An 18,498-nucleotide genomic window follows, 5' to 3' on the forward strand; every position below is an offset into this window, starting at 1 on the left:
AAAAAAACAACTTTCAGAAACAGGTCACTTTTGTTAAAGACTGCTTGTGAATTAAATTAATATTGCTCTTAAAAAAGGGGATGGATCAAATTCAAAGCGACTTTCCTCGTGAGATAAAAGGTTAAATAAATAATCAAATTAAAGAAAGGAGTGTTTCTTCTTTTCAAAGTAAGTTTTTTAACAACTCCTTTAGAGTCTTAGACATTTGTTGTATTCTGATAAAAATCCTGAAGCAGTTTCACTTTGGCTTTTACTTTATTTGTAGTATTCTTTTAATAGAAAGAACTGTAATTGAAGAACTTGTTTGTGTGTATTCTCACCTGTGGTTGATGATGCGGTGGATCATCAGCCACTCGAACTTGATGCCAAAGCGGAGGTACTTCTCCTCCAGCTGTGCGTACATGGGGTCCTTGTTCCTCCTCTTCACGCTCTTGTCCTCCTCGCCCTCTACGAAGTCGATGGGCGGCGGGTCGTCCATGTCGTTCTTCCTCTGGTAGTTCCTGAACATCACCTGACAGTGGAGCTCCAGCTGGAACGAAGGAGGAGGACGGTTAAAGAGAGGGGGAGGTCTAGTGGAGCATAAGAGAAACAAGGGGGTCAGTTTGTTTTACACACCTGGAGCTCCGAGACCCAGGAGCAGTGCCAGTACGACATGTTGGACCACTTGGCGAAGAATTCCCTCTCCGGTCGACCCGCCAGCGGTTTGGGGTCGGGGGAGTCGGCCGGGAGGTCTGGAGGACGGGGGACCGGCGTCGGTGCTGGAGCGTCGCCCCACCGCCACGTCAGGATCTTCTGGACCTTCCCCTTCATGGGGAGACACTGGGGGGAGGAAAGAGAAATACATATATTAATATTATAGAGTTAAGAAGATAGTGTTTATCCTTTTTGTTTTTTATCCAGATTATCAGACAAAGATAACCAGAAGGATGTGTTGGTGTAAAGTGTGCAAGACATAACGTTTTATATCTGGACAATGAGGAAAAATACTAAAACTTCTCCAGAAACTTTCCACCGACATCTGAAATACATTTAAAAAAATATTAATTGTCTAAATTAATGACCTGTAAACTGAATAGCTAGAGTAAGATAAAAAATAACACAATTAAGTTTATTTAGACAAAAGACAAAGAAAGAATGTTATGTCTTGCACACTTAAAGTTTTATATCTAGATAATGATGATGAAATATTAATTGTCAAGCATTTTGATAAAATGCTTATTTGTCCCTTTAACTTGTAAATTGGATACTTTTGGTGAGATAGAAACAATAAATCAAGGTATAATAAGCAGATTGCTTGATAATGAAAATACTTTTCAGGACGCAACTAATGATTTTATGATTAAACGTTTTCTAATAATTAATTGTTTGATAAATCAACTTAATTTCCTGTAGATTACTTTAGCTCTACAAATAATTTTTAATGCTAAAATATGTCTGATCATTTCTATAAAACAGCTCCATGTTTCTATGGTTACACAGAGAGAATCGCTGATTGTATTTCTGCGTCTGTTTCTTGAATGAAACCGTTTTCTTTTTTAAAATCACTCATCAGGCCTCGCTGACCTCAACAGCTACAGAAACACCCTCCAACAGTCGGGCAGAAACAGCATAAATATCCTCTGGATCAATGAATAAAAGCTTTCTCTACTCTGGCGGGTCAAACGTCACATCCGTCTCCCACATTTGACCCCCGCGGACTCACCGTGCAGCGGGGGCAGATCCACTCTCCGTTGGGGATCTCGGGGAGCGGCGGGTTGAGGCAGTGGATGTGGTACGACGACGGGCACGAGTCGCAGCACAGCAGCTCTCCTCCGTCTTTGCACACCCTGCAGAACTCCATGTGGTGGTCATCCTCCTCCATGTCGCAGGGCTCGGGGGTGTCCTCCTCGCCTTCGGAGACCTCCTCCCTGGCCTCCCACTGGATGCCCTCCTTCTCCTGGAAAGAAGGGAAAAGAAAAAAGGTGTTTTATATCTAGAACCGAGCTCTCTAAAGTAATACTAAACCCACAAAATGATCATTTCTATATTAGTTACTCAACTCCTATTCCTTTGTTTTTCTCTCTCATGCATCCACAGGGAACAAAGCATCTCTATTTCATTAAAAAAAATGCATCTTTGCTGAAACAATGTTTCTGACAACTGCAGAAGGGTGAGACTTTTGGTGGGAAAGTGTTTTAAATAGTGAGGTTTTTGGACAAAGATGCATGCGTTTCTTAAATAGTAAGCAATTCATGCTTATAAATGAGATTTGGACAATTCTGCACAAGGTTTGAGAGAGTTTGTAAACAAATGTTTGGATGTAGTTTTGCTGTTTTTTAAAAAAGGCAGACCCTATTTCCTGCAATTCACCAAGATTTTTCTAAATGCTTGGATTCTTTGCTCACCATGGAGGCATGAGAGAGAAAAGCAAAGTTTTCTTCAAGAATTCAATGTAAACGGGGTGAGTAATAAATATGAAAGAAATGTTATTTTGCTTTACTTAAAAATACACAAAGTTCCTGTTCAAACCTGCAGAAACTGTCTGCTGAATCGTTCTACTCTTTATCTTGAGTCTCTTTTTACAGATGACACTCGGATGCTTGGATTGAGTTTGTTGTAGTTTTGGGACTCGTAGAGGAACCATGATTATACATCAGCTCTGACTCTCCGTAGTTGTTTTTCTTTAAGTATCAGGAATAAGAGTGTCAGCATGTTGCTTACACAGTGCGGGCAGCTCCAGGTGCCCTCGGGGGCCTTCTCCATGTCGGGGTCCAGGCAGACCATGTGGTACGCTCTGGGACAGGTGTCACACAGGATGATCTCTCCTCCCTGCTGGCAGACCTCGCAGTAGTCCTGGTGGTCCGTCTCATAGCCGTCCCCGTCCTCTGCTTCTGATCCAAAGTTGAAAAAGGAGTTAAAACTGAACACCACACATTAACCCCCGAGACACAGGAAGTGCATTTAAAGACATTCTGCAGAGTGTTGATGTTGTTTGAGAGAGGAAAAAAAAAAAAAAAAATACACTGGGTGAGTCACTTCCCCCCCTTTCAACGACACATTTTCTCAGTAACACCAACAAACTGAAAATCAAAGTGAAAATGTAAACATTAATTTCAACGCATAGAACTGATCTTTAAACCGAAGATATTAAGGATAAGCATTAAACTTTTTAACGGGGGGGCTTTTTGCCAAAATACACACAAACCATATTGTGTTTCTTTCCAAAACGCCAGATTTAAATCGTTAAATGTTTGCATTAAAAGCCTTTTTAGAGACTCAACTAAACACCAAAAGCTGCCGTAAAGAGGATTTACAGGCTGATTTTTGCAGCCGTTTCACGCTGAGAACTTGTCGACCTCTTTCAGCTGCCGATCTGATTTCATCTGTTACGTCCTGCAAGCGGCTGCAGAAGATGATGATGATGATGATGCTTCAGTAGGCGACAACCAAGACCAAGATGTCGTCCTTCTAAATATATTCCACTGACTCAGGCACAGTGACTAATGTGTGTGTGTGTGTGTGTGTGTGTGTGTGTGTGTGTGTGTGTGTGTGTGTGTGTGTGTGTGTGTGTGTGTGTGTGTGTGCACCTCGTCGTGTTGTTGTACATTCCTCAGACTTTTAATGCTTCACTCTGCACGCACTCATTATCAGAAGCACCGCTGTGTGTTTAACCGGCAATCTGTCGGCTCCATCTGCAGCCTCGACAGGTAGAGCTCTGACTCACCGCGGCAAAGCAAAGAAGCAACCAAAGGTGACGGGTTCGACTCCCACAGGTTACACCATAACCTACTGTTTATTTAATGTCACTGGAGGAGGAGGAGGAGGATGGAGGATGGAGGAGACACAGAAGAAGAAGAAGAAGAAGAGACACACACACGTACCTTTCTTTTTCTTGGGTTTGCTCTTGGACGGCTTCTTTTTGCTTCGGCTGCTGCGGCTGTTGGATCCCTCCGAGACGGAGACGCTGTTCATGCTGCCGTCCTCGAAATCGCTGTCCACTTCCGGCTCGTCCTCCTCGCTCTACGTGAGAGAGAGAGACTTGTTGTATAAAAACTGTTTGCAACTTTATGTGGGCGCAGAAGAAGCAAAGAGACAGAGAGAAAGGAGAGGCGGATCGTACCGAGGAGCGTTTCCGTTTGCTGTTGAAGCCTCCCAGCTTGATTTTGAGAGGAGCCACTTTCTTGGTCTTGGCGCTATTCTTCTTCTCTTGTGGTTTGGGTGTAGGTTTGGACTTCTTGCGGGCGTTGGGACCTGCCGACACAAACCAAAAACAGCAGACGTCAGAGATAAGAGAAGAAGAACAACGATCAGCCTGAAACAGTTTGGTCCGCTCTGACGTTTCAGATCACTCTACCTTTCCCTTCTTTAGTCTTGGCCTTGCGTAGCGGCGGCGGCGGCGGCTGCTGAACCTCCACCGGGGCCGGAGGAGGCGGTGGCGGTGGAGCAACAACAATCGGAGCGACCTCCGCCACCATGGTGTCGACCGCGGCCGGTACGTTGGCGGTGGCCAGGGCGGCGTTGGCGGCAGCGGCTCCTCTCAGAGGGTTGTTGGTGCTGAACTCTCGCCACTTGGCGCCCAGAACCATCATCATCTTGGACACGGCGATCTTGGGGTTCTTGGCTGCGATGAGGGGCCTTGGAGGAGAGGGAAATGTTATTTATTAAATGTGCAGGAATCAAAACAGGATCACGGTGAATATTCGATGAAGGCGCAAAGTTTACTTGATTTTATCTCAGAAACAAAGTGCTTCTCTCGTCAAATAAATATAAAGTGAAGAACAAAACATGCACAAAAGACATAATTCGTATTTTCTAAGACACACAGGTAGAACCAGCAGGTGGTTTCTTGTTCTTATCTACCTGACGAACTGGCTGAAGGCCTTGTAGTTGGTCAGAGAGCGGTAGTCCTCCTCAGTGAAGACGTGGTCGATGTCCTCCATGCCCCAGTCATCAAGCAGCTGGGACGACGACTTCGGCTCCTGAAGGAAGAAACAATAGAAATTCATTAGAAATAAACCCACAAGACGCAAAAAAATCTTGTTAGCAGCCTGTAAGAAGGGGATAACGAAGAGATGGTACGAGACAGAACCATGATCACAAGGTTGAGGCTGATTCTTGTGAATGAAATATACGATATGGAACTGTTTACTGGAAGGATAAGAGCTCAAGAGGAGCATTGTCGTGAGAAGTGGAAGAAAAGGACGACGTTTACATGTCAACAATAAGAAAATTAATCTCTGAATACGTTTTAGGAATTATTGGATTTTTGAGGGTTTCTTCTTTTTGTTTTTAGCGTTTATGTGATCTGTCAATGATGAAAAGCAATCAAAATAAAGTGATACAAAATGAAAAACACTAAAAAGGCTCATAAATGTACATTGTATGTTTGTCTGTGCAGTTAGCAATCACAGCAGCAGGTAAAATAATCATCATATGCAGGTAAAACACTGAAAAAGGGAAAATTTGAGCTCCTGAAAGGACTACAAGTGCCAATCATTGAACAATTTTAACCTAAAAACAGCACAAATGTGATACAAAATATACATTAAAAAAAACAAACAGAACCAACAAAATCAGAATTTTGTATGTATCACCACAAAGAATCACATTAACCTTTGACATCACATCTGTAACATGCAGTCTTACAGCACGTTAATCTGAAAAACACTGCACAGCCCGTTTTCTCACAACCACTTTAACACAGCGAGCAGTCATCAATACTAATCTGATCAATTGATTAGATGACCAGAGTGTCGGAGGAGGAACCTGGTTTTAGGAGACAAACCCCGACATGTGCAGAGCTGCTCTGTCCGTAATTCAATACGTGCCAAAGAGACGAAAAACACGACGGGTGTATTTTTGAACGTGATTATTCACAACAAACATTTATTAACGTCAGACTGATCCAACCCACTGAGCGGAGAACAGGTGGGACCTTTCCAGGGTGGACGTAGTTTTTTTTTTTTTTTTTTTTTATACGAGTTGCTGTGTCTTTGTCCATCACTAAATCCAAATCTTTCACCTCTCACAAAGACACCTTTGTGCTCTACCTGCGTGAGTCAGCAGCAGCCATTTATTTTACCTCACAATATGGTCAATTAATATGACACAGGTAACATAAGTGTGATCTTTACACAGAGACTGAAGTTCATTTTGAATTAAATGTAGCTGGGTGGTTAATTCAACTTTATTTAGGCTTCCAACGAATATGAATACAAGAGAAAATCACGAAAAAAAACAATTATTGTGCCTATTTTTGCATTGATAGTTTCACTTTTGTCTCGTTATACATCCAGTAACCATCTTTCCTTTACCTTTTGCACCAAACACGGACTCTATTTCGTTTACAAGCTTTGTAGGTGTGACTTTTTCCCACCATTTATATCTATAAAAACAATAAGTTTATGATTAAGTAGTTTACTAGTTCTTTTTGTTGATCTAGCCTCTTAAGTTTGCTCTCAAAGTAAAACCAAATTGATGCATTTAAGTTAATAAAGCCAACAAAATGTTCTCTAAGTGCATTATGTTTTCAAAGTCAGGGAGAAATCTCGTGATCTCAATAATGACCAAAATAATCCTGAAATGATTTCATATTCTCTACCACTTCTGCATTTTTAAGAGGTTTAAAGTGTCTAAAATGAACAACCAGCAAGCCAACAAATAACCACTAACCCCAACCCTAAAGATAGACAAAGAAGCCGGAACCACGAAATGTTCAACACCATTTTTAGGGGGGAAATTACTTCAAATATTGATTTTTTTGGTAAATCTGAACACGTTTTCATCTCTGTATCGAACACGAGCCACCACCGTCTAAACTGCTGTTTTTCTTTGTTAATTGTATATCAACTGTTAATATTTTCGCCAATAAAACCAATTTCTTGCAGATTGGAACCTTTATTGACCCAAAATTTTAAAAAAGGCCCCGAGTAGATAAGCAGTAAATCCCTTTGCTTCTTTCTCCAAAAACCTGCTACCCGTCTTACAAACCGGCTGCCGAATGGATGGAGGGGCGTCTCTGACAATGAATCAAAATGTGTTTATCTAACCCAAAAAAAAAAAAAAAAAAAAAAAAGGGTCAAGAGCGCAGTGCGGTGCGGCGCTAAGCAGGGTTGCCATGGTAACAGCATATATGCCTTACAACACCCGCCCCAGACACACAAAGACACATACACACACCCCACACCAGCCCTTGCATAAGTGTCATTAACTACAAGGCCCCCTATTGGCCGCCGGGTCCTCGGAGTCCACCAGACACAGCTCTTTGTTTAACCATCTCTCATATCACATCTCCGTCTGTCAAAACCTGGACCGACTCCATTACAGGTAACGCACACAAAGGCCTTTCACAAAAAAGTCATAATAATCCACAGAAGAAAGAGATGCGTTTGGTAGAAAACTGGTGGAAAAATCGTAGATTCTTAGCATTTCAAACCAAAAATGTGCACAAAGAGCAGGTTCTTGTGCAGTTTGGCACATTTAAAAAAAAAAAAAAGGACCATAACAGTAGTTTAGCATGTTTTGGTCCATTCAAAACAACGCACATATACAGCTAAATGTTTTGCACATGATGCTGTTGTGTTTTAAAAATCTAAAGGCACTTTTTTTAAAGAAGAATATTGACGTCTGTTCATTAAACTCTTCCAGAACATCAAGGCGGTTTTCCTTTTTGTCAATAGGAGAGCTTTCAATTCAAACTAAGCTTAACCACATTTTAGACACAGGAATGTGAGAACTGACAAAAATGAAAGCAAGTTTAAGAGTGTGCAGATTGATTTCCCTCGGGGATGAACTGGTACAACTGGCTGCATTGAACAAAATAGGAAACACACAGCAAAAATCTGACACTGCATGTCCTGTAGAGCGTTGAGAATGGTCACCAAATATGTTATTTATACAGAATATGTATTTATGGAGCTTAAACTTGAATACGGGACACGCTCCAAAGCTCCAAAGCTCCAAAGCCTCCAGTCTGTGACAGCGACAGACGGCCTTCAGATTTTTTCCGTCTTTCTTAGAAAGCAAAAATCAGTCAATTACCTTTTTCTTTTAGGTTAGATTCCACCAAAGTATGTAAGAATTATTAGAATTCTTGAGTTTTCTTGGAGCACGTGACGACTTTTTCTGTCTGATTATGGTGAAAAAGTTGTGTCCGAGGCTTTTCAACCCAGAGAAAAGATAAACGTCACTAAACTATTACTTTTGCCCCTCAAACATCCCGCTTGTTTGATTTTCTCACCGAGCTGTCGTCGTCATCGTCGTCGTCATCTTCCTCGGGCTCCGGCTCTTTCTTCTTGGAGCTGCTCCTCTCGGCCCCGGAGCTGCTCCTCTTCTTCTCTTTGCCGCTGCTGCCCCTCTTCTTCTTCTTGCGTCCCGGAGTGTAGTCGCTGCCCTCGCTGTCGGAGCGCTGGACGAGGACGCCATCTTCCGTCTCTCCCACCCCGCCCACGTCCATGGGCTCTGGGGAGCTGATGGGGAGCTCCTGGAACAAGGACACCAAAGAGAGAAGTTAGCAGACTGAAGACATTAGGTTCAAGAATAATGGAAATGGGATAAAGACACAGGTTTCTTGCAAAAGCACAAAATATACAAAGATAAAACACATTTATAGGGAAAGATTGAATATAATTCACCTAAAATCCCCAAATTGAAGATTGAATTGTCTGTCAACTTGAAACTTGCTTGCCACATTTTCCTAATCATAGAAGAAAATAGTTCCGACTGCACTTCAGACAACTTTAAATCCAAGAAACAGTTGAGGTTTGTTCTAGAAAAAGTGATTTAAAGTAGGGAAACCCTCTCTGTATAATTCAAATAATGGTTGGAAAAAAGATGCAAGAAATAAGTAAACTAGACAGATTTGAGGTGTCTAAATGTTATAGTGTAACCAGCTTGGAACATAGCGATATGAATTTGATGAATATATGGTTTATCAGAGCATAAATGGGACAAGAAGTACAACCGGCGGTCCCTCCATCTCACTCTCCAGCAATGGGGAACGACTTTGCCGGCAGGTGACCGAGCTCCCGGACCTCCCGGACCTCCCCGGCCAAAGTAACTTACATTTAACCAACAATAACCCTAGCACCTCCGTCTCCGGAGCACCCGTCCACCCACAAAAACAAGGTGATATTAACAAGCTAACATTATCTAGCGATCTAAAAATCTAACAACGTAATGCTTTATCAACACAAGCAGGAGAGAACATGGCCGTCAACACTGACTCAACAGATTTTGTAATGTGATCATAGTGTATTTTCAATTCCACAGAAGCTACACTAAGGTCAGTTAAAAGTGCAGAGAGGCTTGGCGGTGCATCTCAGACTGGTTCCAGATATCTAGCATTCAAAAATCTGAACCTGCCGTGTCTAAAGCCAATGAGAGCGCCAAGGGGGTTGAGGGGAAACCTGGCAAAGGGGTCGCATCGCCTGTAGAAAAACCTGTGTGAGCTGTGTGACATTTGCATGAACAAACGTCACACAATGACTGTTGTAAAGTCGGGAAAGAGTAAAAGACGTTTGGACACGTGTGCAACAACACGAATGACTACACCTCTGTCACTTCTCGCTTGTGTTTTCATGTTTAAAACGTAGTTCGGGGACCTCACCACGGAGTCTGGGTAAGTGAGAAAACCACAAAGACTTTGAGACTCCCAGTGCAGTGTGAACAGTGCAGTGTTTTCTGAGCTTTTATGGGAGTTAAAATGCACATGAAACAAACCTTTAATATGCAAGATAAGGAGAAGAGAGCAAAGGAGTACAAAGTTTTGTAAATTCTGCCATATGAAGGCAGGAAGAGAGCTTGAGTAGCATCAAGCTACGTACAGCTAATTTGAATTCCCTGGCTGTTTTGCCTACATGAGAAGATTGTCAAAGTCAGCAGAGGGTGATGTTTTGTATCGTGTGTGAAGTTTAACTAGACTAGTTTTTAAATCAAACACATCGTCACGTGGGGTTTAAAAGTTGTCCAACACTTTAGATAGTTTTCTGACTTTGCATGAAGCTTCTAATAATCAGCGTCCTTACCTCTCTGCGCGACCGCCTCTTGCTGCCCTTGCTCTCTTTGCTCTTCTTGGCCTTCTTCTTCTTCTTCATCACCTTCGGGGTCTCATTCTCCGAGACCTCCTCTTCCTCGTCGTCTGCAAAAAAAAAGAGAATCAGACATTTCACGGTTAGAGATACACAGAGACAGACGACCACGTGTCAGTGCAACAACAAAACACAAGCTGGTTTGTGCAGCTTCTATCACTTAATGTTTTTAATCTGTATTTTTTCCATTTTCCATTCAGGATTCCTTTCACAAACCATCACGAATGAACATAAGAAGGATTGATTGATGAGGCTTCTTCCTATTTGAATTACCACCACCAGAATGCCACATTTTCCCTTTTTAAAGTGACCAACTAGCTCACCTTTAGCTTTTAAACACAAGCAAGTGACCAACGCTTGACTTGAGCGGGATCATTTCCTGCTCCTTCTTCCCCTGCCAGGCTGCAACCACATTCACTTGGTGGTAAATTACATTTAAGTCTTCCATGATTAGATGGCTAAGATATAAAACCAACAGGAGTCCAGAGAACCAGAACCAGTGGAGGATAAACCAGTGCTTTGGGCTACTAGTTGCCCTTTGGAGGGTGATTTAAATCAGATTTGCTCCAGTGGTTAAAACTGTAATTTACAACTGATTGGTTGTTATAATTCACCACACCCTCCTGCAGGCCGTATGGCGGAGAGGATTCAAGTCAGGCGTTTGTTGCTGCCTCATAGGCTGCATAGTGAAGCGATGTGGCACTCAGAGCTTGTTAATGTAATTGACTATAGTAAAAAAAGAAAAAGTAAATGGCAAGCAGCCATTAAGATGCACCTGGTGGGGAAGAAGCTTTAATGTATGAGCCATTTCATGTCATTACAAGGAGACCCAGCTGTGTGTGAGGATGTGGACGGACGCAAGCAATCCAGAGCTCTGTTTGGAGAACAGCGTTTCTTGTAAAAAAACAGTTTTACAAAAGCATTTTTGGCAAAAATGATCTTTGTCCACAGACTTAAAGAGCGTGTAAAATCAGGAAGCAAGTACCTGAGGTGTAGTTTCCAGACTTGGACTCGATGCAGTCACAAAACCTGTATTACAACTAAACTAAACTACACACGAGCGACAGAGAGGCCTTTATTACCAGCTGTCACAAAAAAGGCAATAAAATGAAAGAGAATTCAAATGCTGTTTAAAGTTCATGGACAGCATATGAAAACAGAAAGGCTTAATAATGACTTGTCATTTGCGAAATCAAAACCTGTAACTTGAGCTCAAACAATTAAAGTGATTGACTATTTAAATCTTTTAAGCACTACTACCAATCATTTCTGGTTCTAGCTTCTCCAAATGTTGCCACGTTTTGTCTGTTTTGTATTATTGTCACGGTGGTGTCTTTACTGCTGTTGCTCATGAACTCATGAACTCATGAACTTGAACTCAGAGAACTGTGACGGGACATTATTTTCTCACAATCTTTAGACAAAATGCTTAAAATCAGTTATGAAAGATACATGCAGCTCAACTTGAACTCGTTTCATACTAAGCTCCTGCTTGACTTCATGTCTATTTCAGTGGTGAATACAATGCATTCACTCAAATACTAGTACTTTTATTTCCATTTACTGCTACTATATACTTCCACTCCACTACATTTAAGAAGGACATATTGTACTTTTTAACTCCACTACATCTATTTGACAGCTGAAGTTACTTTGCACATCTGGATTAATATGACAAAACATCATAAAACTAATACTTTATGATATATTAGTAGAGTTTAAGCGACCCATCAGTATATAAATTACTTAAAATAAGTCCACCTTTACCAGCTGTAACATTAAAGTGAATGCATCAATCATAATAACCCAATAATATAACATTAAATACAATATTGGCTCAATTCAGAAACCTTTATGTTATATTATTGGATTATTATGATGCTGCATAAATAAAATATTGTGCAATTCAAACAAATAGATGAGGGGGAAAAACTGTTATTGTTGTTTGATGCAAAGAAAGGCTGGTGCATGTTGGTTTTTCTGGCATCTGATGTACGATCATTTATTTATGCAGATTCATTAAAATATGTTGTTTTTAATGAATGAAACGCAGGTTCACTTAAAGCTTACTTGCAGGACTATTTGTTCTCAGCGTGCGTATTTTTCGGTTTATCATCAGTGCTATAAAAAGTATTTGGATCTTTTTTTTTTACAAGTAAAAGTGCTGCAATCAGAGTCTTACTCCAGTAAAAGTAAATGTATACACTTAAAATATAATACTGGCTCAGTTCAGAAACCTTTAAGTGTATGCATTTACTTTTACTGGAGTAAGATTTGGATTGCAGCAAAGTAAAGTGTACCAAAAGAAAACTGTATTTCATTCATTAAAAGCAACATATTTTAGTGAATCTGCATAAATAAAATATCGTTCAATTCAAAGAAAAAGATTCACATTCTTGGATATGAATGCACGTCATTGTTTGATGCAAAGAAAGGTTTATGCATCAGATGATAGTTGACACTGCATTTAGAAAGTATTTGGATCATTTACTTTTACTGGAGTAAGATTCTGATAAAGGAAATGATCCAAATACTTTCTAAATGCAGTGTCAACCATCTTCAGATGCATAAACCTTTCTTTGCATCAAACAACAATAACTAAATATCAATAATAAAAATATCCAAGAATGTGAATCTTTTTGTTTGAATTGTACTAAAAAAAGTGTTGCTTTTAAAGAATGAAATGCAGTTCTTTTGGTACACTTACTTGCAGGACTATTGGTGCGTGCTCGTCGGTTTATCATCAGTGCTATAAGAAGTATTTGGATCATTTTTTTTATAAGTAAAAGCGCTGCAATCAGAATTTTACTCCAGTAAAAGTAAATGTATACACTTAAAATACAATACTGGCTTAGAAACCTTTAAGTATAGGCATTTATTTTTACTGGAGTAAGATTTTGATTGCAGCACTTTTACTTTTTTTTCCAAATACTTCTTATAGCACTGATGCATTTCTAATTTAAGTGTCAACTATCATCAGATGCCAGAAAAACCAACATGCACCAGCCTTTCTGTGCATCAAACAAGACTGTAATGTAATGTAATGTAATGTGCAATTCATATCCAAGAATGTGAATCTTTTTCTTTGAATTGCACAACATTATATTCATGCAGATTCACTAAAAAAAACCTAGCTTTTTAATGAATGAAACGCAGGTTCACTTATTTCTTCTCAGCGGGCGTATTTTTGATAATTTTTTTTGTAAAAGTGCCGCAATCAGAATCTTATTCTAGTAAAAGTAAATGTATACACTTAAAATATACTACTGGCCCAATTCAGAAACCTTTAAGTATATGCATTTACTTTTACTGGAGTAAGATTTTGATTTTGACACTGAAATTAGAAAGTATTTGTATCATTTCCTTAATCAAAATCTTACTCCAGTAAAACTAAATGCATATACTTAGAGGTTTCTAAGCCAGTATTGTATTTTAAGTGTATACATTTACTTTTACTGGATTTGCAGCACTTTTACTTTAATAAAATGATCCAAATACTTCTTATAGCACTGATGCATTTCTAATTTCAGTGTCAACTATCATCATATGCCAGAAAAACCAACATGCACCAGCCTTTCTGTGCATCAAACAAGACTGTAATGTAATGTAATGTGCAATTCATATCCAAGAATGTGAATCTTTTTCTTTGAATTGCACAACATTATATGCATGCAGATTCACTAAAAAAACTAGCTTTTTAATGAATGAAACGCAGGTTCACTTATTTGTTCTCAGCGGGCGTATTTTTGATAATTTCTTTTGTAAAAGTGCCTTTAACCTTTAAGTGTATGCATTTACTTTTACTGGAGTAAGATTTTGACACTGAAATTAGAAAGTATTTGTATCATTTCCTTAATCAAAATCTTATTCCAGTAAAAGCATATACTTAAAGGTTTCTGAATTGAGCCAGTAGTATATTTTAAGTGTATACATTTACTTTTACTAGAGTAAGATTTTGATGCAGCACTTTTACTTTAATAAAATGATCCAAATACTTCTTAAAGCACTGATGCATTTCTAATTTAAGTGTCAACTATCATCAGATGCCAGAAAAACCAACCTTTCTGTGCATCAAACAAGACTGTAATGTAACGTAATGTAACGTAATGTAATGTGCAATTCATATCCAAGAATGTGAATCTTTTTCTTTGAATTGCACAACATTGTATTCATGCAGATTCACTATATAAAAATAAAAATAAACTATCTTTTTAATGAATGAAACACAGGTCCACTTAAACCTCACTAGGACTATTTGTTCTCAGCGGGCGTGCGCAGCGCGTGCCCGTCGGGCCCAGTACAAACTGGGAACACTGGGATCCCCCCCCCCCCCCCCAAAAAAAACAAAAACCAGTTCATAAAAGTGTATTTTTGTTGCAATAAACCCATTTTAACTCTATTGTAGTATTTCTCCTCTCCTCTCTCTCTTTTCCTACACATGAACGCGCACGCACAGCCCGACGCGATGACGCCACGACGCGCTGACGTCACTGCCCTGCTTCCCCAAAGCTCACTGGCTGCCCTCCATCTTGTCATCTCACACGTAAACGATGCCGGTATCTTTGGGGGTGGGGGGGGGCAGTTGTGGAGAGATTTATTACTATTCTTTAAAAAAAAAAAAAAAAAATGAAAATAGATGTAAAGAAAACACGGTAAATGTCGCGGACAGTAGTTAGCATGCTAGCGAGCTAACTAGCCACACGTGATTGAAGTGAATGCAGAAATGCTACATGTGTTAGCATCGGGAGCTAACCGGGGGAAGCTCCGGAGTCTCACCGTGCAGCAGCCGGTCCTCGGGGGCTCCGTAGTCCTCTCTGTCATCCTCGCTTCCAGACATAGCGGGAGAGGAGGGAGGAGAGGAGGGAGAGGAGTTTCTGTGTAGTTAGCCAACACTTTAAGCTAATAAAGTTGTGTTTTGAAGGATAATCCAAGAGTTCTGACCGCCAAAGATCTGCAGTCCGGCAGCCGAGGAGGGAGGAAAACGAACAAAAAACAAAACCGGAAGTGAATATTTCAACCAAACAAAGATCATTCATAAAAATAAAAAAAGATCACATATATATATATATATATTAACACACAGTGTGGGTTTACTCCACACATTCAACTTTTATCACACATTAACCAGCTTGGTAGAGTTTCCGCGTCCGTTAAGCACGAAGCTGGATTCGGAGACGGAAAAAAAACCCCACCGAGACGTGTACTATCTTGAATTAAATAAAACATCTTTGTAGCTTTGGTTTTAACAAAGAGTAAAAAAAAAAAATTGAAATACTCACAACTTGATTGACACAACCTCCAGAACACAAAACACAAAACAAACCCTCCAACACGTGTTCCTACATACCGGTGAACACACACATTAAATATATTTCCGTGTTTTGTTTTTTATTTTAATGCAGGCAGCGTGTGCGCACGACGCCGTCTCCCTCTCTCTCTCTCTACACGCACACACACACCTCGTGCGCGCGCACACACACACACAAAAGACCAGGGGGGGGGGTAGGCATCCCATAATATCCCCCCCCTCCCTCCTCCTCCACACACACACACACACACACCCCTCCCCCACTCTGCATAGTTACCTTGCAACGTACAGACCATAATAGTCACCCCTCCCTCTCCTACAGTCTCTTCCCCATTCCTCCATGCACCCCCCCCCACCCACCACCCCCTCCCATAGCAACCAGGGTAACCATGGAGACGCACCCCCATCCCATAATAGTAACGAGCGCAGTCACTGACATCCCTCAATAAGCATAACTCCAAAGAGAGGAGAAAGGAGGGGAGAGAATTAACAAAAAAAAAGAAAAAGGAGGTCACATGACAACTGTGTGTGTGTGTCACATGACTGCTTCACTTGAGTGCATGTTTGCATGTATGCGCAGACACCGTACTGTATGCGTGTGTGTGTGTGTGTGTGAGTGTGAGTCCGGCTGCACGGGAGATGCACTTGCAAGGGTGGAGGGGGAAAAAAGCACCTCAGGGTGCAAAGGGGTCACGGTGGGGGTTGACCCCGAGGTGTGACCCCCCAACTTGGTGATTATTTATACGCGTGATTCACCGGTAAGACTTTTAAAAAAAGAAAAAAAAAAGTGCACGCTAATAACATATAGACGTAGGATAAGGTCGGAGAGAAAGTCAGGTGGTGTTCTCGGCCCCCTGCAGGGTGGAGGTCACAAAGGTCAACCTGTAGTCAAAACCCTTTTAAAGTCAGCTACTTTAACCCCCCCACCCCGACCCCGACTCCGACTCCATCAAAACAAGAAACAGGGAGCCACAGAAGTACAACAGCCAAGAAGCCAACAGCTGAGTTAAGCTGTCTGCTACACACACACACACACACACACACACACACACACACACACACACACACACACATATATATACACACACATACATGTGCACACACACACACACTTGCTCCACAGGCCGCTTTGGAAATGCATTGCAGTCAATGGTGGGAAAAACGTCTGGGTCCTAGACAGTTTTTTTCCCACCATTAACCGACTGTAGTGCATTTAGACTGTGGAGCAACACACACACACACACACACACACACATGGTGTAGTGCTGAGTGAGGCTTCTGAGTGACATTTGGGGGGGGGGGGGGGGGTCGGGTGTACATGTCAGCTGACGGGTCAGATATGTATTTTTCGGGGGGGGCTGGGATTCATCAGAATGAGTCGTGTGCGCTCTACAAAAGTACAAGATATAGCCAAAAGTATGCGGACAGTACTTTAGAAAGAGTGTATTTGTACACATACATGGAGCGGGTGTGATACTCCTGCACGCTGACAACATGAACACCATATTGTACATATCAATAACCTGATCGGCTCAATAATCTATGTGATAAACATCTAAAAGTTATGAAAAATTAAAGCAAAAGAACAAAAACCCGAAAAAAACACCAATATAGTATTACAAAATAACAATAAAAAATACTTCTGTTGGTATCACAACACCGAATATTCAAAAATATATATATCCATATATTTGGATCAGACTCTAAAACACTGCAAAAAAAATAATATTTTTCCTTAATCAGAGGTAAACATTATAAATACAAACAATTTAATAAACTTGAGTCGGGTTCAATGTTGTTGTTTTTTTATTTGATTTTTTTTTCGTTCGATTCTCTTTTCGGCACCAGGTCCTTTTCTGTCCTATCAGTTTAGGCTGTATCACCATAGCAACGGCGCAGGAAACAGGACGCTAGCTGAGTCATCTGCAACCAAACGGAACCAGCCGCCATTTAAAAAAAAAAAAAAGTCAATTAAAACTTGTGGTTGCCGTTGACGATAACATCCCGTCTCACGCTGGTGACGATTCTCTCCGACCAATCAGAGGTCTGCATTGTTTTAACTCCACTTTCTAGTATCCAATCAGCTCGCTCGAAACCTTTGGCAGAGTTGGTTCCAAGAATGGAGCCATTGACAACGTTTACATTCCACTATTATTCCGACAATAATCCCAATTTTGTTAACATATTTAGTTTGGATATTCCGAATTAGGCCTAATTTTTTACGATTTTACGATTAAAACATGTTGGTTTTATTCAGGTTTTAGGAGCATTCTTTGGACGTGTACTTTCAGAATAAGAGTCTCAATAGAGGTTTGAAACACTTTCTTGTGTACGTCCACCTCCGTTCGTTGAACACAAACCAACGAGCCAACAGTTTGCAAAGCTGGAGTAGAGATTGCCCAAAAGAAAAACCCACATTTCTGGTCGGAAGGAGAAACAAAAACCTTCTTTTAAACATCATGAAGAAGTTGGATATCAACAAGTTTTTGGATATGAACAAATATCACAACCCTGACCTTTCAAATAAGGTGTTTAAAAGAATGAAAAAGGGAGGCTGTGTTCGAAGGAAAACTTTGAAAAAACGTAACGCAAAATGGCTCCTGAAGTTCCATTTTCCCATAATTTGACGTGATAAACGACCCGTTAAACACCTCAGAGAACGGCGTCGATGTGGGATGCACTGGCCCCGCTGATGAAGATGAGGCATGGCGGTCTTTTTACGTTAATCGGAATATGAAAAGCTGCAAGTAAACGGGAATATTAGTGGAATATTCATCTTCAGTATCCATGTAAACAGATTTGTAGGAATATTGTCTCTTTCAGAATGAGAGCAGAAACCAGAATATCTGGTGCATTTAAACGAAGTCAGTCCATTAAATAAGATGAGATAAGATAAGATAATCCTTTATTAGTCCCGCAGCGGGGAAATGTGCAGGATTAGAGCAGCAGAGAGTAAAGTGCACACAAGAGACATAGTAGAAGAAAGACAAGATAAAAATAAAATGAAATGAAAAACAAGTATTATAAATAAGCAATTAAAAAACAGTAAAATCCACAATAATTGAAATATTATATGTACAGACAGAAAACTTTTGTGAATGAAAAGGAGAAAATGTGTGCTCT

At 40.6% G+C, this 18,498-nt stretch overlaps 1 protein-coding gene across 1 annotated transcript in view; it reads right to left on the minus strand.

The window, feature by feature from the left end:
• Positions 1 to 15,539, minus strand: part of LOC129096831 (chromodomain-helicase-DNA-binding protein 4-like) — a 32,455-nt gene extending 16,916 nt beyond the window's left edge. Inside the window, 12 exon segments of the mRNA XM_054605509.1 lie at positions 321 to 529; positions 616 to 819; positions 1,703 to 1,936; positions 2,701 to 2,870; positions 3,861 to 3,999; positions 4,100 to 4,230; positions 4,334 to 4,614; positions 4,840 to 4,958; positions 8,219 to 8,461; positions 10,005 to 10,117; positions 14,844 to 15,018; positions 15,347 to 15,539. Coding sequence (XP_054461484.1) covers positions 321 to 529; positions 616 to 819; positions 1,703 to 1,936; positions 2,701 to 2,870; positions 3,861 to 3,999; positions 4,100 to 4,230; positions 4,334 to 4,614; positions 4,840 to 4,958; positions 8,219 to 8,461; positions 10,005 to 10,117; positions 14,844 to 14,904 — 1,904 coding nt within the window. The 5' untranslated portion in view covers positions 14,905 to 15,018; positions 15,347 to 15,539.
• Between the last annotated feature and the right edge of the window lie 2,959 nt (positions 15,540 to 18,498).

Source organism: Anoplopoma fimbria, chromosome 10 (genome assembly GCF_027596085.1).
Source record: "Anoplopoma fimbria isolate UVic2021 breed Golden Eagle Sablefish chromosome 10, Afim_UVic_2022, whole genome shotgun sequence".
Lineage (NCBI taxonomy): Eukaryota > Metazoa > Chordata > Actinopteri > Perciformes > Anoplopomatidae > Anoplopoma > Anoplopoma fimbria.